This window comes from Buteo buteo, chromosome 11, assembly GCF_964188355.1.
Source record: "Buteo buteo chromosome 11, bButBut1.hap1.1, whole genome shotgun sequence".
In the NCBI taxonomy this organism is placed as follows: Eukaryota; Metazoa; Chordata; class Aves; order Accipitriformes; family Accipitridae; genus Buteo; species Buteo buteo.
The window spans coordinates 32,025,078-32,047,641 of NC_134181.1; the positions used below are offsets into that span (position 1 = coordinate 32,025,078).

A 22,564-nucleotide genomic window follows, 5' to 3' on the forward strand; every position below is an offset into this window, starting at 1 on the left:
CTAGAGGCGAGCGCACCACCGTCCTCCCAGACACAGCAGTATCTAGTGGTCCGAGAAGAAGGCGGATGCCTATTCCTCCTTCAGATCATCTCTGCTCCTGTTGACAACACCTTTAACAACACTAGGGCTGTAGGATGCAGTCCAAGAAAACACTTAAGCACTCAGATAGGTCTACTGGCTTGGCTGAGAAAACTCACACCCCTTAAATTAAATGTGTTTCAGTGGATGAAGCAACCCCATGCTATGGGCTCCACTCATGCTCCACCTCCCCACAGGTGGAAATCTTTTCCCATACAGGGGAAAGCAGCAGCACAGAGAACACCGAGATATAGCCAAAAAATAGCCACACATGCCAGCCAGACAGCTGAGCATCGTCCTGGCTGGGGAGCAGGCTCTGGCAGAGACAGGACAGCCCAGGCTCCACACATAGGCATCAGCATGCCCACCTTGGGGTTTTAGCCTAGGGGTTACTCCAGCCACATGTGAGGACAGCCAGGGATCAGCCAGCTCAGCCCACCTGCACCCTGGAAGGGAACAAACTTCCCCAGCACTGCAGGGATCCATCCCTTCCTGCCTACAAAGAGCCACACTGCTGTGGCATGCTGAAGGCTCCAACCACACATGAAACAGCCCCAAAGCTCCCTTCTCTTCTCAACCATGGCTGTTTCTCAGGTGGCCCAAATAACAGCGTCATGCAAAGGCGACAAGAGCTCTTCAGGAAGCCATGGCTGAAACCACAGGCTGCAAAGCAGTTCTCAGCATCAGCCCCAGCACAGAAGCAGCGCTTCCAGGCACCTGCCCACTCTTGCTTGGTGTCCTAAGGCACCCCATCACACATCCTCACTCCCACGTGATAAACTCCAAAAGCTCCAAAGAAAGAGCCACCAAAAGGGATCAGTCAAATCCTCTACTTCTCTTGGGGAAAATATTTGGGTTAAAAAAAAAAATATGTCAGAAACTTGGCTACATTGTTCTGGAAACCCACAAAAATTCTGCAAAGCGGTCGGGTGTGTTGTAAGTGATTTCAGACAAGAGGATTTGATGGCGTATCAGGAAATGAAAGTTTGCCAGTAAGTGGAGGCTCATTAAAAGCAGCTCGTTAAAAGAAAAAATACAAATCTAATTATAGCTGAAATACAGTAGAGAATTAAACTCTACTCTCTGTGGCGTAACACTGTACAGTTATTAAAGGGCCAGATGCTAGAGGTAAGGATGTGGGCAGGGTCGGCAGGCAGCACACCTGACCGCAGCAGGTTCAGCCCATGACAGCTACCCCTGGGAGCTGTGGGAAATGGCAAAGCAAAATAGGTCAGGGTTCCCAGACACGGACAAAATGGATTTCTTAAAGGTCTGCCACAAAAGGTAGGCTGGGACTGTGACCTTTACAGCAAGAGAAGCGGGATGAGAGATGAGTCTTGACGGCTCCACACTCTCTCCCTCCCCACTCCCAGCAGCAGCTGCCCAAAAGCCCCCTCCTCTCCCCAGATGAAAGAGAGCGCAGCGATGTTGAAGGTACATGAGATGCTATCGTTAGCCATAGCCCTGGCTCCTACAGCATCCACAGGCCAACCCATTTCCAAGTGGAGGTGGTGCCCTCTCCAGGTAAGAGTCCCTTTGGCTGGCCCACATGCTGCAGAGGGGCCACTGGAGCCTGCAGCGCTGGCAGGAAGGTGGGTGACGTTTCAGGAAGACCCCATCCCCACACGTCCCAGCTCCCATGCTGAAGGGACCTGCCTGACAAAGCCAAGGTCCTTACACACGCACCCAGCTGCCAAGCTGCCTTGCCTTAGGCAGCCATCACCTGGGTACCGGGATGCTTCACCTGCCCAGGGCAGAGGAGAGGTCTTCCAGCCACAGGGCATCTCTGAGAACCACTTTCAAAGAGCCAGGAGAAGAAGAGAGGAAACTTAGCCAGGAGATAAATGGAAGGGGAAACCCTGGAGCTCTTCCACCCGGCTGGCTCCACCTCCATCACCAGGTGGGAGTGTTGTACTCCCGCAGAGCCCGGCGCCAAGCTCGGCGCCCAGGGAGGCTCAGGCACCACTGCGGAGAACAGCCCAGTAGTTTATTTCTCCTTCAGATCCCCGGTACCGCTGCCAGGAATAAATGCATAAGGATTATCCTTCCCTGTCAGGAAGAGGGGGAGAGAGGACTCAGCGAGAGATTTAAGCGCATATGGTACATGAATGAGCGGGGGATGGCTGATGGAGGTGGCCTTCTGCCAGGGGTGCGCAGGGTTTGGGGAAGGCTTCTTAGCTTGCTGAAGACGTTTGCTTCTTGCAAAGTCCAAGCAGAGCCTTCCTTGCCATCTCTGGAACAACCAAAAAGGGAGAGATGGTGGATTGGGGTTGGTTGGGATTTTTTTTGCACAGCCTTTCCATACAAATGTATCTAATTACCCTGAGAAGGCCTCCCAAAGACAGAGGGGAAAAGCATTAGGATATTCCAGCTGCATACAATTTCTCCCCTGCTCCGCTGCCTGTTCCTGCAGGAGCGGTATTCTGTTTCAGGTCGATTGCTTTCCCTCGCTCGTCTTTCTCCTGTGCTGACAGCTCAGATGTACAGATGGACAATACGTTCCCGGAGCATCTCAGGCAGGACCCACCCCCTGTGAAAATGCTTCCTCACAGATGTGCCAGCTCTGCCGGAGGACCAGGCTAGGGAAGGATCCTGCTGGAGGGGAAAGGAGGCCACGTTGGGGGGGTGGGATTTGCTACCAAATGACTTTGCCACCATGTGCCAAAACAAAACAAAACAAAAAAAGAAGGGGGGGGGGATGCTTTTACTGCCAACAGCCGCTTTCACCTTCTTCCCCACTCAGCAGAGCATTTTTGTGGGGAGGAAGAATCATAAAATTCGTTCAGAGGGAAGAAATAAAGCAACCAAGCAGCCAACAATAAAAAAAAACATTTCCTTATGGAAGGACAGCTTGATTTTAATGGCAAGGAGCATATGCTGCTCCCGTCAGCTTGAATAGCAGCTCCTCAGCATCTCTGAAAAAAGTCAGGCAGTGGATCAGCAGAATTGTCAGTCCCCCCGGCTGCCATGAGAGGGACCTTCACTGCTGCGCTGGGCACGCATCCCACTCTGGAAGCCCTTCTCCAGAGTGGGAAATGATCATGGTTTGCACCTCCTTCCTCAAATAGGAGTTAAAAGCATGGACCAGCAGCCAGACTGCCAGGTAAGAGAGGACACCAACATTTTGTCTGAACTTCCTAGGATGGAGAGGGGAAGGGCAGGCTTCACCCAGCTCCCACCAAACCCAACAAGAGGAACCGCTGTTGTTTCCATCACTCCAGGTGTTCCTTTGGCCCCTGCAAGCCAACACACAGGGCTGCTCCCTCACACCCCCAGCACAGCTGCTTCTGCCCACTCTTGGCTCCCTCTCCCTAAGCACTCTGATACCTCTGCAGATAAAAAGCAACACAAAAAAAAAAAAGGTCCTTGTCATTAACTACACCATATTGTTTGAAAACAAAACCAAAACATCCTGCTTTGTCTTGCAGGAAAGAAAGGGATAGTATTTGGTACGGGAAAACAGATCTGATGGGGAGAAAGGTCAAGGGCATACTCATCTTTGAGGACCACTTGCCCCATGCGACAGCCCAAGTAGAGGTTTTGCTCCACTCCTGAATTTCTGCTGCATATCCCTTGGGAGAGGTCGTTGCTCTCGGGCAGTTTGGGATTAGCAGCCATCAGGGAGTTTAGAAACTGGCCCCAAGCAAAGGAAATAAAGCAACCAGTAAGAGGCGCAGAGGGAAGTGATTTGCTTTAGGGAGTGAAAGCCTTTAAGTCTGTGGTTTTTTTCACAGACGTCCCCCAAGGTTTTGTCATATTAATCTCTTAATGGGTTTATGGTAATTGTATACATGGCAACGTCGCAGGCAATCCTTCTGCTGGGGAGTGCTCTTGTGCAGGGGTAAAGCACTAACCGAGAAGATCACATTCAAATCCCTGGCTCAGGCACAGCCCTGACTGGAGTTGGACCAGATGCTGCTCACGGCTGCAGATCTGCAAAGCTCCGGAGAAGGGGACTGGATGCTCAGGAAGGGGCATTAAGACACCGCAGCAATGTTTTAAACAGCCCAATACTACAATAGCAGCAGCAACAGCACTGGGGAGAGACAATTGCTGGAATGGAAAAAGAAAAGACCTTGTGCTAACGCTGGGCTGTATGGACGACTCAGGCAACCCAGGCTGCGTTTCCAGCTCTGCCACTGACTGCTTGCATGACCACGGGCAAGTCACCTAGGACAGATTTTTTTCGCTTTGAAGCACTCTGACATGCAAAAGAGCCCACAAGCTGGGTTCCCAAAGCTCCCTTGTCTTGCAAATACCAGCCCCAGACTGCTGGCACAGCAGCAACCGCCCCATGCCACAACAACGAGCACGGACACAGAACATCCTGGTGGCACTGCCACTGCCACTTCCCCTCTGTGGATATGCACGGGCAAGGACGGGGCGTAACGCAGCACGCAGAAGCGAGGACGCGTGCTCCCCTCCAGACCACAGCCTCTTACCTGCTTCTTCTTCAGCTTGGAGATCTGCTGCTCCACCATGGTGATCTCGCGGTCCACGCGGTCCATGTTCTGAATGAGCTCCTCCTTCGACAGCCGGGCCGGCAGCAGGTCCAGCTCGGCATCAGGGTGAGCAGGGCTCACGGGTGACACGGGCTCCAGTTTGCCAGGCAGGCCACGATCCTGGGGAGCATAAAACAACCAGGTCAGCTCTTTCTCAAGAGACTTTGAATTCTCTCATCCTCCCACGCCAGCTGCCACAGCTCCCTGGCCCATTCCCAGCACTCTGAGACACACACACCCCTCAAAAAAACTGCTAGACTAAGCAGTACCAGTTGCCAGATCACATCACCGCTGTGCTCCGCAACCTCTAGTATCTCCAGAGAGCACCAGGTTAGTCTCCCAGGGACATGACAGCAGCTCTTCCTCCTGCCAAAGCCTCGGAGGCTCCCACCACCCTCAGTGCTACCTGCATTCCTACAGGATCAATAAACCCATCCGTATTCAGGAGCTCCCAGCAGCACCATCCCTTCACATCTCAGCAGCCAGCTCAAGGCTACATCTTCTCCGCAAAAATGAGGTAGCCACAAACATGTCCTCCTTCGACACAACCACGGTCATGCTGGACAGAAGAATGGCATTAACCACGCTGAACGAGACGGGGCTATGAGGGCAGCCCCCAGGAGGAAGGACTCCCCCCATCTCTTTCATGGAGGTCCTCCTCCATGTCTTAGTAAATTCTGGGGGAGCTCCAAGTGCTGGATGTCAAATGCATCCATCCAGAAATGGAGAGAAAGGGGATAGGCAAGGTTAGCCGAGATAAAGATAGACTGAACTGATGAAAACCAGCTTTTTGCAAATTCCAGGTAAAAAGGCTCTCAGCTCAACAAGATCCTTCAAGTCGGAGACCAGATGGATCAGCATAACCTCCGTGGCCGTCACAGGGAGCAGCTCTAATGACCATGAGCTGGAGGCAGAGGAAAAACACATCAAAACATTCAGCTTCACCTTCAGCAATGCAACAGCTTTGCTGAGCCCAACGAGCTGGTATCGCATGAGCATCCCAGAGCGACGGCGCCTCACCTGCACACCACCCTTCACCTCTCCAGCTCCAAATGAAGGAGCCCATCTCCTGCAAACACAAGTTGCATGCCTGGATGAGTTTGCCCACCACTGATGAACGCACCTGGGATGAAGCAGCTGTTTAATAGCCACCAGCCACACAGACAGGGATCACGGCATACCAGCAGCCTACCCTGACCCAGGACACTCCTCTCTGGCAGCTACCCAACACCTTAATTAAAAGTTTATCTATTAATTTGCTCAGTGAGTGGATGGATTTCTTTTCCTGGAGGGGATAGGAAGAGGAGCCTTGGCTTGGTTTGTAACCGTAAACCACTGCCAGGCTGGGCAGCCAACACACTGCAGCTGCTGGGGCAGGGGAGAAAGGGGGAGGTGAACAAGCGAAGAAGTTCACACAACTTTGCTACCTTCATTACAGCAGCCCTGCAACCGCAGACAAAGCTGATGTTGTTGTGCACCAACAGGCACTGAGCATCCTCTCCTCTGCACTGACTCACGGTCACCAGCAAGTGGCCAGGGCTACCCACCGACCCTCTCCCCAGGCTGGTCCTCCTGTGGAGGCGACGGTGACGTGATGGAGCTTGGTGGCACTGGGACAGTGGGGACCCCTCTGTGCTCCTCCATCTAGCAAGGCACATGGATGGTGGCCCTGGGTTGCTCGCCAGCTGTGTTGCAGCTCACTCCAGACATGGCGAGCGTGCAGATGCCACCTTGGCACTGTTCGGCATCTCAAAAGCATCTGCTTACCATGAAGCAGAACCATGCAGGGTGGCCTCCTCCCTGCTGGCGGTGGGGATGAAGCACAGTGAGCTCCCTCCTGGTGAGGCTGCACCCACAGCCTGACAAAGCCACAGGGGACCTGGCTTCGAAGGCAGTCCCTGCCTGGTGGGGCTGTGCTGAGATGAGCTCTGTCCTATTCCCCTCTGTAAGGGATGGGCAGCATCATCCACAGCAAAGCTGGAACGAGGGGAAGCAAAAGAGGATGTTTCCCAACAAAGTGGCCATGTCCCAGGACACCAGCATCCTTCACTGGCACCTTCCCCCTCCTCTCCCCTGCTAGATCCTGTTGTAACTGAAGGAGACATCAAGCCAGACAGGGGGGATACACTGCTGGATGCAGCCTGGAGTCATCAACGCCCTTCCCACTACTGCCATCAAAGGACAGAAAGGAAAGGAGCAACCTAAAACCCCTTCCTCACTGTCCTGCTTGGGGATCATCCAGCCTTAAGAGCATAAAAGCACCAGAAAGCTAAGCTGGTTGTTTCCAGCATCCGTTCGGAGGAGAAACTAGAAGAACATCAGAGGCTTCAGGAGAATCCCAAGAAGCAGATCCCGTCTTGTTTTAATTCCCCAGCATTAGACACCCAAATCAGCCAGTGTGCTGCAGCGGGAAGGCTTTGTGCTCTCCACAACTGGGTTGGTTTCTTTTGGTGGGTTTGGGTTTTTTTCAAGCCAAGAGGAGCAGGACAACCACAAGAAGCAAAAGATAAATCAGGTGTTCATAAAATCTCATTCAGATTAAGGCATGGGAAGCAGAAGTGGCAGTGGCTTGTAGGTGGGTAGGTTTTTCTAAAGGTAAGCAAGCTGCCTGCCAAAAATGCAGGAAAGACCTCTCTGTGCACATGAAACAAAAGATACTAACTCATGTCTGCCAATATGCAAGACAGGGCATCTTTAAACTCCTACTTGGCACAAAACCCTTTGGAAACCTGGTTTCTGATACATTTTTATCTTTTTGCCTTGCAGAATCTGAAGTAAAATAGCAGCAAAGCTGAGTAAGGGAAACAGCTACAAGTCACAGCACAAAAACCATCATCATCTGATATTAGATGATTATAGCAATAGAAAGAGGCAATGTCCCTGGACCTCAAATAACTGGTCACTGTCATTTTACAAGCACCTCTCTAAATAAAGGAAATGACAAGCAGCAAGAGGAAGGAAAAACCAAAACTAAAGGCAAAAAAAAAATAACAACACATCTTGCCCATGGAATCGTGAAGTCCAAAAAGCAGAGCTCCTGTATTTACGCAAGGCATGAAGAAGCCCTTCTTCTAAATCACAAAAATGGGTTGAAAAGAGGTTTGCAAAGGCCAGAGTCCACCCAGAGCCTGGGGTGGACTCTAATGGACAGAGATATTTCAACTAGTGCTCTGTTTCCTAGCACTCTCAAGAAGCCGCTCAAAATATGTTCCTCTGCTTCAGCTAGTATCATACCCAGACTCTGAACAAGTGCAGTGTGAAACGTGAAATTCTTCTTATTAACGTGAAGTCAGACTTTGAAACCAACATGAGCTGGGAGAGCTGGAATAAATCTGCTGGAGGGAAGAAAACAATTACTGCATTACTCAAGTTGATATTTTCTCAGTAATTATACTGTTTCCATGTGATTTGTTTTTATACACAGCTAACAGCTACTGTAGTTCCTGTTTATCCCTGGCCTTATTATTACGTGATTTATATGATAACAAGGGTGGGCGAGCAGGGGGCAGAGGCTGCATAAACCTTCCCGCAGCAAGAGGAGATGCTGGCACTGAAGAAAACAATTATCACTAGAGGAGTCTATCAAAGAGCAAGTCCAGACTTTGGGGGTGGATTTCTTCTACACGCTTTTATTCCTAACATAGATAACGTTAACGGAGCAAGCATGCTACACGCTGCTAGGCAGTGGCTTTAAAAACATGGGAGAAAGGGGAGAAAGGAAAAGCATAAGCCAACTGCCCATCTATGCCATGAAGAGCAAGTAAGCCTCCAGGTAAATTCGATGTCCCTACTTTCGGACACACCAGCAACCAGGTCCACAAAAGAAAAGATGGTGGGAACCCCAACCTCGGTCCCAGGACATGCTGGAACCTGCGCCAGACCATCGCCGCCGCCTTATTTTGTATTACTGACCCACCTCGCAATGCTCCCAGGGCACTCGCGGGAGCTGGTGGGATGGAGAAGGGCATCCGTGCCATGCTTCAGCTCAGCAGCTACGGCTGGATGCAGCCCAGCCTCCTTGAAGGGTAATTTTTCTTGGCTGTTTCCCACCCTCAGGAGACGGCAGAGCAGTAGCTCCGCTCCACCTGCGCCTAACTCTCGCTGCAAAATGCATTTTGACCTTTCTGATCCCCTGACCGCACCGGCTGCCGCTTCAAAACTGCACCGGTGGAGCTTCAAAGCCTCCACACCCCCAGTCGGTGCCTGCGTGGCACTGGTGTGTACCGAGCGAACAGAGCCGCTTGCTTGGGACGACCCTCGGGATCTCTAGCGCGGCACCACGGTGTTTGCCCTACATATCATCTTCAGTAAGTCCTGGTCTCTCTCTGCCTTTCTAAACCAGATCATTAACGATGTTCCCCCAAGCCCAGGACAGAGATTCGGGGATGCCGATGTCACCTCTTCCACAGTCTGTTCGCTTTCTAATTATCAGCTGGCAGCAGCATTTTCTGCTGGAGCACCGGGAGGGATTAAGAGGTGTTATCTCCAACTCCTGCCCACTCGCACATCTCGCGTCCTTGCAGGCTGGAGACGATTGCCAAAGCAGGCAGGATGGGCCGGGGCTGCTCGAACTGTGCTCATATTAATTCCCCGCCCCCCCCCCAAAAAAAAATCAGGAACAAAGTGTGGGCTTGTGATCAGGGTGGCCTGCCTGCGAGGATGCCTCCCCTCATGGCAGCACAGAGCTACTGAACGTCGCTGAACTCTACCAACTAACACCAGCCCCAACCCCCCGTCCGTGTGAGGCTGTGCCACACGGCAGAGACGGCAGCTTGTTCTCCCCGTCCAGGAACCCGCGGCTGAGCAGCATCGCACACCCCAGCAGACGCAGAGCCCCGGGGCTTTCCCACACACCCTGGGATGAAAACCAAGCAGGAGAGCCAACACCCCACACCTCCGTCCATCAGGTTTTAAGGTAAAAACAAGCATATAAAACTCTTAAATGGGCCAAATACAGACCAAAGGATTATTTTTTTTTTTTAATTGGAAAAGTGTCCAACACATTCTGGCATATCAGCAGCCCCAAGATGACAGCACTGACGGGGCAAAAAAGTCAAAGGGGCTGAAAACTAACATCTCGTTTCCCTAGGGAGACGTGCAAGTACGAAGTCAGAGAGCCTGAGCAGTGAAAAGTACATCGTGTTATTGCAATTCTTTTGTTCGTGACCATCTGCTGCACTAATGGCTCTTTCAGCAGCCCAACGTTTCAAACGGGGTTTTAATTCTTAAATACTGCTGGCTCTCAGCTGGGCTGCATCCCCACAGCCATTCAAAGAGCTGCCGAAGCGGGATGTAGATGTGCATGTTGGTGTGTGCAGCATGACTCCAGGGAGCACCTATGGTGTTGTTCACCAGCCGTGAGCACACGGGCCTTCCCGTGCAAGGCTAACCAGTGCTGATGCCACGTGTGGGACCAAGGCATCACCCACATCCTTCCTCCATCCCCACGTTCCATGGCACGTGCAGCAGGGGAGACGAGAAAAACAGGGATTGCTTTCAGTGGATGCCGCCCAGTACGTGCTCTCATGGGAATTCATAAAACTGGAGACTAAGGAGCTGTCTGAAGACAAAGCTGATTTTTTTAATTTAATTTTTTTTTAAATAAATCTGTGACTTTATGAGAAGGCCTATGAAATTCCTTTCCCCTGTAATCCAGCTGAATTCCACACAGCCAGGGCAGAAAATATCCCAACAATTTCTAAGCTTGCACGAAAGTAGGTCAAAAAACTTCCCCAATGTTTCAACAGCTTGAAGCAATTTAATTGCAAAACCAGTACCAAATGCTGACCCTCCCTCCCCACCCCCACGAGCAGATTTACGACGGTGGTAAAACCTCGCCAGCAAGTGTTACAGTTAAATGCACTAACCAAAGCCTAGTATCTGGTCTTGCAAAACTTGCTTGTGCTCAAAAAAGCCGTTCCACAGTGCTTATCCTTAACAGATGCTGTCTCTGGACCTCAGGATCGCAGGATATTACAGAAGCGGCAGCAAACATGGCTTACGGACTCAGAGGTAGCCTAGAATAACGGGTCAAATCTGGAAAACCTTACTCAGGCAAACTCCCACCGAAGCCTAAGGCATTATACAGACAAATGGATGTTGTGCCTTTCATTACCTTTTTTCGTTTCCCCATTAGTGGATAATAATTGCATTGAATGCGTATGTTCCCTACTGACTTCACAGGAGTGATGAATTCTCACCTACCCATCTACTCATTACAAAGAGGAGCTAATTGCTCCACCTCTCATTAAGAATTGCCCAACATTGCCTATTCTGCATTGCTGGATTTTCAGTTGACCCTAAGTTTGTTAAAACATTAACTGTCTGGACTGAAATTTTCCATCCTGAATATTTGCTTCAGGCATTTTTAGGCTTTCTTTTTTCCCCTAAATAGTAAATTTCAGCCAAAACAACTCTGCTGCTTCCAGGAACAAGTTTACAGGAAAATATGCCTTTCTGCCACGTTCAGAAAGATTCTGGGAACCTTTTCTTTGGGCATCATCGGCACAGTTGATACATCTAGCAAGACTGCTCTCTGCCAGTGATTTGTCTTTTGTTAACTCTGAAAAAGTGTCCAAGTAAAAAAAAAAAAAAATCTCATTTTGGTGCTTGCTTAGGCAAATGACTTTGAACCAAGCAAGCAAGTGGAGTGAGGTCGTGGGTAGCTCCAGGTCAGGTATCGCACGCTGCCTATACTCCTGCAAAGGGAAGGAAAGGGCTGAGCTGGAAGGACCTTCCTGGCACGTGCGGAGCGCTCCAGGCCAACAGCAACAAGTGCCCTAAAAGAGCTGTGAATAACTGCAGGAGTCGTGGTTTGGACAGCAGGTAAAGCCTGAGACCACCCACCAAAAGATAAGGATGAAGTAAAGCAGCCAGCGACCCGCTCGGCACAAGATGGAGGCCATCCTGGGCACTGAAGGGAGGGTCACGTAAAGCAAAGATGGTGTCCCGATGCTTTCGGCAAATAAGGGGGAGGACAAGTTAAGGTTGTCAGGGTAGCCCGTAGAGCAGCAAGCTCTTCCACTCCTCCGTTTGCAACTTTAATGTTCTTTCAAGAATTTGCCCGCCCACAGCATCACTTCACCTGTGCTGTTGTTGCCCCAAATGACGTGCTGCTGAGAACATCACCGTCCCTGTAACACACCACCTCAGCCCTAAATCCCCATATCCCCTTCCCAAACTCAAACCCATTTGTTTAAACGAGCAGGGCTTCCACTAACCTGGAAGACAAGCAGGCCGAGGAGCCCCTCGCAGCCTCCCCTCTGCCAGCCCTGGCAGAGCCCGGGTGCAGGAGGACGGTGGCAGCGCCTGCCAGGCGCGTCCTGCTCGCAAGCCACCTCCCGCGCTGTGGCAGGGACCCGGCTCACCCTACGGCTGGAGCCAGGAGGAAAGCATCGGTGTCTGGGTTTGAAGAGCAAAACCGCTTCTTCGGGGAACGGCACTGGCTTACGGCGACGGAAAACAACCACGAAATTGCAGCACTGGGGAGGCAAAGGTTTGCACGAAAAAGGCACCAGGCACATAACCCATCGGTTTAAGAGCATGTCACAATCCTGCGTCAGGATATTCAAAACCGCGACTCGAGCGACTAAGACATCCCTTGGGTTTACAGAGGCCAAAAGGAGGGGGCCACCCCGAGCTCACCGAAACGCTCAGGAGGCGCGCAAACAAAATACGACGGAGACAAGCGCTTATGTGATGTCTCTTAAAAAGGAGCGAACTGTGAAAAACGCCTCTGATTACATTAAGCGCAAAGGCAGGGAGGCAAATTTTTAATTGCCCAATTTGGCGCTCAGCCAGGGCAGTGGGGTTAGCACCTCCTGGCTTTGCAGAACCAGATTTTAAAGGTAACGGGGGAGCTCATTGCAGAGCCGGCCACCGCTCCTCCCAGCAAAGGAGTTGGTTTGCTGGGGCTCAAACCACACCTGCCTTCCCTGGAACCAGCTGACTTCAGGCAGCTTTCACAGGTACCTCTGAATAATTGCCACAGACTTCCACAGAAACGTGGGACACTGTGACATGGCCTCATGCGACCATCACCCTCTCCCGTTTTTGCATTTCCCCCTGTGGCTGCTGCTCAGGGAGTTTCTTTAGGGAAACCCCCGGGGAGGCAGGAGGGGTCCCCTACCTGGGAGTGCAGGCAGTCGCTGCACAACTCCCAAACCTCCTCCAGCAGCCTGGGAGCACCCTGTCACCAAACCCAACAAACCCCAGCGGAACATAACACTTACTCCATGCCTTTGAAAGTTTTAGCCTCGCACCTTTTTTTTTTTATTATTTTTTGCAACACCACCCCATCCTCTTTCAACTGCCACATGCAGTAAAGCAAGGTCCCAGTCTTTCCAGCACAGCAACCACACAGAGATGTAGCATTAAGGTCCATGTTAATCCCAGCAGGTGTATTCCCCCTGATTTGAGGATGCTGGAATAGACCCTACCAAATCCCAGCTAGTTCTCAAGAAGGTAGAAAGCCCTCAAGCCCTAGATACCACTCTAAAAGCATGATGGAGTTTGCCTTTTATAAAAAAGGCCTCTGCAGAAAAAAAATCCCTACTTTTATACTAGTACAATACTCAAACGACCACACGAATGCCATCACACAAGTGTGACAGTGCCTGCATCAGCACACGTTAGTCCTGCAGAAGCGGGAGGCAGGCAACCGCAGCTGCTTTTATCTGCCCTCCGCTAAGCACTGCGTTAAAAAACAAAAGTAATTTCACCCCAACTGGCACAGCTACACCAGTCAAAAAGCAGGTGGGCAACAAGTCAGCATGATTAAAGATACCGCAGCGTCCTGTGTTACAAACACAGGGCCAGATCCTGAGCCAGGCTCAGCACCACCCAACACCCACCACTGTCCACTGGGACACGCAAGCCCCTGCTCAGGATGGCTGGGAAAAGCAGGGCATGGCTCCGCAGCTCGGATGTGCCCAGCGAACCTCCTCCTCTGCTTGCAGGAGCCTCAGCTTGGCGATTGGAAGGGTACGCCCAGGTTGGTGCTGGCATGGGGAGGGCAGGGGAGCAGGACCCCCCTGCCCAGTCCAGCCCAGTCGGGGAGCGGGTCCTGCCCTGCACCCCAGGAACCTCCAGCTCGTTCACTGGGTGACACCAGGTGCGTCCTCCAGCACATGGACAAACATGGGGGAGGGAAAAGCCACCACGGCAGCTTCTAAAAAACCTCACTTATTTAAAAATAAAAAATTGAGGGGAAATGAAAAGACAAAAGCCCTTCTCAGCCTGGTGTTATCAAGCAGAGGAAATGAGACTTCTAAAGCTCCCATTCAGAGAAGAGTGGGGGGGAGAGAAATCCCACTCCAGACGCACTTGAGCGAACAGCTTTTGAAATGGAAATGTCGCTCTTCAGAAACATTTAAATTTCCTCCTACTGCCAGGGAGGAGGAAGGAGGCAGAAGAACGAGCAGAGACTCCTCAGCTATGCAAATCCAAACGGGGGGTCCATTCAGGGCAGCACCCCGGCGGCCCTGTCGAGAGGGGATTTGTCAGGGAGTTAATCAGGACCGGCATACGGTATTAATATCGGGAAGTCAACTTGAAGGGTCATCAGGTTTAGAGGGGAGGGGAGGGAAGGGAATGAATGAAGACAGCTCTATTTAACCACGGCCACAAGATCTACCTAGAAGCTGCTCGCGCTCCCTCCCTCCGTTCTCCCTGCACAACCATCATCCAAATTACTTTCCCCGAATCACAGAGGTTGAGCTGCCTACTGAGAAGGAGCTTGACTGATGGAAAAAGGAAATGCAAGCAAGACCTGACACAGTTTGAGCAGTGGCCGAGGTGCGTTGTGGGACCAACCTAAACCTCCCCTTACGTGCAAGAGCCATCGCACCAAGCCAGGATCACCAACAACTGCCCTGGGGACTCCCAGCACATCGGGCATGGGTTGACAGGTCCCAGCACTGAACTCCTGCTCACTCCCAGCAGCTCCTCTTCCAACTGCGTCAGCTGGAAAAACAGAAGTTACTGCTCCTACAGCAATCCACCGAGCTGCCCTCGCCAACTGCACGCCACCACTTCATTGCTCTAATTTCTTTAGGGTTGCTTAATGTATAGGTTCATTCTAGCTGTGGTCTCAGGTATCTAAAGCAGCACATCAAATACCTCTCATCTGTAAAACCCAGAAATTCTAAGACTACAAGAAAACCGGACTTAATGGCAATACTCCAAAGACTTCCCCTGCCCCCAAAATCTAGTAAGTTCCCAAAAGTTCAACTTTTATCAGTAAAGTCTCTTTACTTCTACCAGAACATCTCAGTACACACGTGCATGTGTCTTGTGAGACTCAAACACGCACATGAGATCTCAACTGAGCGGTCTGGCAGCAGACAGGGGTCACTGGTGAATCTGACCTGTGAACTTCACTGGCTGAGACAAAAAAACCCAAGCAACTATTTCATCAGGAACCTAAGCCGATCCGACTTCCATTTTGAGATGGCTGCACTAGAAAACTTGTTTAAGCGTGAAACAAGGCTGCTTAGACGCTTTTGAAAAATTTTTAACAAACTTAAGGAACGGGGAGGGGAAGCCCTTCCCTTGAAACAGCTTATCTTGGCTTTTAATGAAGCTTTTAGTAGCCTCATCTCTCCCCAACACACCACTGAAGCCTGTTTAACTCCCCCTTCGTTTTGGCATCTTCCCTTTAAGCGGGTGCTGGCCCTGCACGCTGCGAAGCTCCATCCCCAACACGTGCACGGGACGTGGCGGGGACAACACCTCCGCCTGCACCTCCACTGCCCGAGGCACCCACCAGCAGCCTGGCAGCCCCCCCCGGACGCACAAAACGTATACACCAGCCACGGTCCCAAGCACCCCACAAGCAGCAGTGCTACGACAGCCCGCCGGGACACACGCGGGCATACGGGGCACGGCCCCGGCTGCTCGCGGGCACCTCTGTGCATTGCGAGAGGCGGGCGTAGCACGGAGCGAGGCAGGCCGCCGCGCGCAGGATACGTGCCGACGGGGGAGCACGGGTGGTGCAAAGCAACCGTCAGCTGCGCCATCAATCAGAGCCCGCCGCCGGCTGCGCTCAATGGTTTATTGTTCTAATAATTGTGCAGACACGTGGAAGGGGGTGCCTCGACATTCGCCGCTTGTTTGAGTAGCCATTTCCTTTGCTGCTCCGCCTGCTTTTCCGTCGGGAGGCCGCATCCTGAGCCCCGGGGGTGGCAGGCGGGGGGGCAGCAGCGCTGGCCATCCCCACCGCCATCCCCACGGCCGGCGAGGCAGGAAGGTGGGAGGAAATAACGTCCCCCAGCAGCAGGAAACGCAGGCGGGTGCTGGTCCAGGCGTGAGCCGTCGGTCCAGCCCTCTGCCTCGACAAGCCCAGAAAAACATGCAAAACAAACCTTTCACAAGAGTTTTGGATTTATCTGGAGAGGTTTTTTTGCCATAATATTTTTTTTGTGCCCAGTCAGCAGGTAGAGACAGTCTCAGGGTGCAGAAACCATTACAGTGTCTCAAGCGCGACACTCCTCGAGCATCACTCAGCTCCGCGATGAGAGCAAGACTGACCAAGGAAAGACCAAATGCCAACAAGAGTGCAGGATAAAGCAGCTCCCGAAGGCTCAGGGCAGAAGCACCATTTCTAATTGCGAACGGCTGTGGGAGTCACTCAAACTGCAAACCTCTGCCCAGGCTGTTCCTGCAGAAAAGCATGAAGCACCCCTGTCTCTCCAGGCCAGGATGTTACAGAAAAAAACCCTGAACATCTCAGCTCCCATAGCAAGAATAAGCCCGCAGTGAATTTGTTATTATCTGTTAGCAAAGCAGCAGCTTCCCACCAAGGCTGGAATTTCCATCTTGGTTTGGCAGGCACGGGGCTGTGAAATGATTACTGTGTTTACTTTTCCTTTGCTAACTATAAAATCCCATTCCACTGCCCTGCCAAGAATGACTGAAGCTAATAAAATTCAGGCATTTGGAAGAAAGCAATAATAAACCTCCCTTTTGGGGCCTTTATGATGAAATTTCCCCACTCCAATCAGCGATTATGCTGTATTCATGAACACTAGTGATGTCTCCAAGTGCACCCAGATTGACTCAAATCAATATTTAGCTTTGCTTGAGACTGTAAGCCTTTCTCCGTGTGGCTGCTGATGGCAGGATCACTGAACTGCACATCTAGAAGAAGCCTTTGAAAAAACAGCTTACAAGTATATGAGGCAGCATACATATATATATATGTATGTGTAATATATATATATATATATAAAAGTAGGCTTTTCAATTACTTAAAAACCTGTGAAAAAGCATATACACATGAAACATTCATGGATGCATGAATTTACAAATCCCTCTCCAAATATATTGAAAGCCATTAATATAATGCACACTATATATTTATATACACATACCTGCCTATTCTTTAGTAGCTTTTAGTGTTTGAAAGACCGTAACGTTCCTGTGTTTACATCTGCCGCTCTGCCTGCTGCTGAGGCAGAAACACATGAGATGCTGGGGGCAATCTGCTCTACGTCATACCTGTGATGGCTGGCACGAGATAAAATAACGCAGACCTGAAAAACAACCTGAAATAAAAGCCTGCGCTTGGTTTGGTCGCGTAACCACATGCGACGGCTTGATTTGCGCTAGGCAATGCTTCTTTCTTAACCAGCCATGGGAACAGCAGCATCCAAAGCGGAGATCAGAAGGCAGAAACAATCACAGGGAGGAGAGAAATCAGCCACGTCCCTTGTCAGGGCAGCGATCAGAGTTCCAAGGCAAGCCTAGGAAGCGTTACCGTGCAGGCAGAGGGGATGACAAAGTGCCAAGACAGCAGAGAAACCTGCTGCCGAGGTACGCTGGAGCAGGGTGCTGCGAGCTCCGCAGCGCCGGGGGGAACCCCTCGGGACGCGGCAGAGGCACCACGTGCTGAGCACCCCCACGTCTGCTGCCCATCTCCTCTGCTGCTCGGCACTGCCGGAGGACAGGGCTGCGCTCTTTCCCTGCATCTCACAGGGAAAGGTACTGGGTGCAGGATTAAAGGGGCTGCCAGTCCTTGGCCGGGATGAAGGCAAGCAGAAGCTGGGCTGAACATTGGCACATGCAGAAGATCCTTGGTCAGAGCACTAAGATGACCAAAGAATAACTACATCTAGGCCAGGACCGCGACGAGGTGGTTCAAGTCATTTCAGCCCACGCTGCTTCTCTCCCACTAATTTCTGCTTCTGATTCACCAAATTGGGGGTAGGACAGGGCACATCGCTCCCACCCTGAGCCAGCTCTGCCGCTGGGTAAAAGCCCATTTCCAAGGGCAGAGGGAGCAGGCTCCACCACAGCCTTGCTCCTTAGCCTCCTGGAAAAAGGTGCCAAGAATTAGAATTACATTTTTCGAGAGCAGCAGAACAAGCCAAGGGCCTGTCAGCTTGTCCTAAAACAACCCCTCTCCACTTGCTGAGTACGCAGCCAGCATTCCTGACGCACACCAGTGTCCATTGCCCCTCGGCCCCCCCATGCAGCGCGAAGCTGCAGAGCATTTCGTCGTGGAACAAGCCAGAAAAACCTCTGAATGTTCTCTGCCTAAAACACAGCCAAAGAGTTTTCACGTTTAAAAAGCAGGTTTGGGTCCAAAAAGAAAGGAGGTTTTCAGTGAGCGATTATAACTAGGCCCTTTGGCACTCAACAGCTCCTCTCTTGTTATCGATGCTAAGGGTGTTGTTAAGAGATGAGGCTCCACGAAGCACGGACGTGAAGTCACGGAGCTTTAGCAAGGGCTGTTGCCATGTTAAATATGTTATTACAGCTCCATCACCACAGGCGCAAAGAGCAGCAACTCGTCTCTGCCAAATCCATCTCTGAAATCACTCCTCCACTCCATCCCCTCCAGCAGCAGCAAGCAAACACCATCGATTGCTGTTGCATCTCCTCCACGGCTTTCCACCCAGCGCTGGGAAGGAAGGCTTTAGCATGAAATACCCTCCTCCTCAAAACACAGCACGCAAAATTAATCTGATCGGTGTCACAACTCACTGGCTTTTGTTGCGTGAGTCAGAACTGTGGATGGGCTGCATTTCATAATCATGAAAAAGTACAGCACCAAAAAATGTGCTTGGTGCTGTACGTTCACGGAGAAGACAGCCAAGCTGCTCCCATCAAACCCCTCGCCCTCCCCAGGCAGACCCTGGGCAAGGAGGGGCGTGCAGGGATGCCGAAGAAGGAGGGAGGCTGAGTTCATCTGTGAGAAGACATACGCGCTTGCGAATCGGTAACAACCTCCTGCTGCTTTGTCGCCTGCACTGACCAGCCAGATGACGTGGAAGCGGGAAGAACCACATACCCCATCCCAGAGCACGCCTGGATCCGGCAGAAGCCAGAGCAATGCTCTGTGCCTGGCAGCACCTACACCCCCTCCCAGAAGATGAGGGGAAGAGAAGAAACCCAGATCAGGTCAAAACTGCAGGGAGAGAAGAATATAGCCAGGACTTTTGGTACCAGGACTGAATTCTTCCCTGGAAATTTATTCCAGGTGGGCATTTCTTTTTTACCACAAATGTGCAAAAACGCATTGACCGCAGGTGGACAGCAGCGGTGACCGGCACAGCCCTCCTCACCCTGCACCATCCCTATGCTTTGAAGCAATATATGGGAGTATGGTGCCGGTTCCTGCCACACCAACCCCATTTCCTAAGTCCCACCCGAGGACTGACAAAGTTAAGTAGCAAACTAGCTTTGCTCTCCTGTATTTCCAGGACATAACAGGGCACATAAGAATCATTGTTATTAAAGAAAAAATAGATAACATGTAAAAACACTGCAAAGATGGAGAAGAAAAATCCCCGTGAATCCACGCAGCACACCCAGCTCTCAATGCCGCCTTGTTGCAAGCAGAAAAAAATGGCAATATTTCTTCCAATTACAGAGGTGAGGCACACAAAGTCAAGGGACTTTCTTTCCCTCAAGCAGATCAGGTGAGATGTCGCACTGCGCGAGCCTTGTAATATTGACTGAATGGAACAGAAAAGTCCAATTATGTAAATGATGAAGCAGGCTCCCGAGAAGCAGCCAGCCTTATCATGCCGCCCTTCTCCACTGCTACGGCTTGAAAGGCAATTTAAAAGGTTGTTTTGGATGTCGATCACCACAAACGAGCCAAAGAAGTGCGAAACAACAACCTGCGCTTGAGGCACCGTCAGTTCACCCGTTGGTTTTCCAGCCATACTGAGCCTCGGCCGTGCTCTCCACTGCTCGGGGAACGCTGCGGACTTGGAGCAGCTGGGGCAGGGGAGAGCTGGGCTGCAGGCGGCTCGGGGAAGGTCAAGCTCAGTTTTTACATCCTGCCTCCAGAGCGTTTCCGCAGCCCATGAGGGCTTTCCCTGCCGTGCCCGGGTCTCTCAGACCATAGTTCAGTTCTTTGGCCATAGGAACTTCAGCTGAAAAATGGAATAAAATCAATTGTCTTGTCAATCACGGTGCTCCTTGCCTTTACCCCGCCACCCCAGGGCCAGCTGGAGGAGCCGAACATTTCGCAACGCCTAACAGCGTCTGGTTTTCAAATGAAACCAGCACGAGCCCATGCATGGGGCAGAGCATCCCATTCCAGATACAACACTCCTCCAGCTGTTTGTTCCTTTGGCTCCCTGTCCCAAGCTGGTGCACGGCACAGGCTGCTGACAAGCCCTCGCAGCCACCCTGGCATGGCCACTGCGCAGCAGGCGATGCAACGAATTCCTGGGCATGCCACGAGAGCCAGACTGCTTGCACAAGGCAGACACACGCTCCCAAAGGTGTATGTTCACATGCAGGTGAGCAGGGGTCAACACACTCACACTCATCCTCCTGTGATTTGGAAATGATCTTCACAGAGCAGGGAGGAAAGCAGGGGAAGGGAGAAATCCAGCCAGAAGTGTTTGCACTGTGACAATGTGAACAATGCAAATATTTCAGCTTTTAAATATGTTTGGAATGACAGAGAATGCCAACATCTCCCTCATCTTCCCAGAAATAGCCTTGAATCATTGCTGCCCTAACGCAAAGTCCCCCTCCCCCCTCCCTCCCCCACCCCACCAAATCATTTTTGCAGGCAGATTTTTATCAGGCACAAGTCGACAGCGTGAGCAACTGCACAGCAGATGGGTGGATGTCGAACACATTGCAGGAGGATCCTCCTACAGCTGCTGAACTCAACAACCCCACACCACTCACTCCTGATGGGCACCCAACTGCACCACCAGCCTCGGGACCACGGGGAAAACCCAGCTTGCCTCCCAGCCAAGAAGGCTGCAAGAAGAGTTAGTAAGAAATGCTGTTCTCTGCAGGGGAAGGAGGATGAAAGCAGGGAAGACATAGGTACGTTTGCACCCTCTAAAATTGTTTTATTTCATTGTTCAGACCTGAGGTTAGAGCCACTTCCATAGAAGTCTGCTCCTCCAAGAAGCGGTTGGGAAGCCATGCAGCATGTGCAGGCTTTGCATCAAGCACCCTGCAGTCCTTAGGGCGAGAACTATTCGTCTTGTGGCAAGATGTTTGAGGCATTTCACCTTCCACAGTGTAAGAATTATTATTCTTCTCGTGGCAAGTCGTTTGAGGCATTTCGCAGGGCTGATCAAGCCATGGTCTGGCACAGAACTCTGCATCTCACTTGGGTTTTGGATAACCTGGAGTGAGTGGCAGGGTGCTGGCAGCATCGGCGTGTCTCCTCTCTATCAGCGCTACCGCAGCTCCACAGGATCCCTCTGCCTGGGCAATCCCGCGGGGCTCCCTGGCAGCCATCCCCTCCCCACCAGATGTGGGCACAGCCACAGCTGGCCAAGGAAACAGCTCACTCTCCTGCAACAGAGGTGCACGGCCAAGGAGGACAGCCAGCCCTGCGCTGTCGCTGGGTCCCTGCTTGCAGACATTCATCAAAAGCCCCAGTAATGAGCCCAGAGCTCTTTTTCCCCAAGTGAAAAACAACCTCCGGTGGGGAAAGGAGAGCCCAGCGTGATCCACGACCGCAGACTCCGAGGCTACGGGAGGACACGCGCCCAGGGACGGCCGACGCTCACAGCTTCGTTTCGCTCTCCAGCCCCTCTGCGCTATTGTTCCACGGCAATAAATCACAGGGAGGCGCTGGAATTCAGGGCTGGTTTCTACAAGAGGAAGCCTGGGGTGCAGGAACCGAGATGCCGCCTCGCTTTCGCTTGCTAATTCCCTCGGCAGCCACCGTGCTCAGCGCCTTTGAGTGCTCCACTCCCACGCATCCCGTCGGAGCGCTGTGGCTCTCCCAGTTCAAAGCACTGCTGCGTTTCCACCCCCTCTGCTCCCTTCCCCCAGCACTGGATTACTCAATTAGAGATTATGCTTTTGCCAGTTACCTCCAAGCCAACTGGGGCTTCTGCCAAGGTCAACACAAGTTCCAGCCAGTTTCATTAATAACTGTGAGACCAACCCACTGGAAACTCTGAGAGGTTAATCCCAGCAACAGATCAATGTTCCCATAACAAAGCCCCAGAGCAAAAACACGACTGGTGATGTACCAGCCGGCCAGCCCAGCTATCCGCACTGGGAGCTGTGGCCCTGCCCCTCCGAGCATCCCTCCCCATACCGGGGCAAACTCTGCTGCCGGAGTCCCCGGCCTCCCCTGGCACATTCAGCAAGGGATGGAGCAGGTACCAGTGAAAAGTGCTGCCAAGGCACCGGCCCGTGCGGCGAGGAGGAAGCAGAGCTCCCGAAAGGCCTTTCGGTTGTCCTCGGTGCTCTGCCAGCCGGCGGCCAGGGCAGGGGTTAGCAGGCTAGCCAAGAGCCTTTCCATCCCACAGCCTGTTTTCCAGGAGTTTATTGTAAATTGGGCTCTGGAACGGGCAGCCAGTACGAAATTTGGCATGTACACTGCTGGCTTCAATGCATCATTAAAAAGGCATTTTAAACGTGTTAATTCCTTCTTTTTCAATTAATTGCTTTTAAAGCTACATTAACGTGCATCAAAGCAAAATACCCTTTGACCTAATTTCTGCTTTGCCATACATATTTCCTGGCCTTGGTGCTGCCTT

The 22,564-nt window shown here is 51.7% G+C and overlaps 1 protein-coding gene across 9 annotated transcripts in view; it reads right to left on the minus strand.

Annotated features, from left to right (window-relative positions):
- NCOR2 (nuclear receptor corepressor 2) overlaps window positions 1-22,564 on the minus strand; it is a 258,338-nt gene that overhangs the window by 130,022 nt on the left and 105,752 nt on the right. For all 9 annotated transcript variants that reach the window (XM_075041437.1, XM_075041432.1, XM_075041438.1 and 6 more), the window contains exon 5: window positions 4,521-4,700. In XM_075041437.1, coding sequence (XP_074897538.1) covers window positions 4,521-4,700 — 180 coding nt within the window. The remainder of the gene's footprint in view (window positions 1-4,520; window positions 4,701-22,564) is intronic.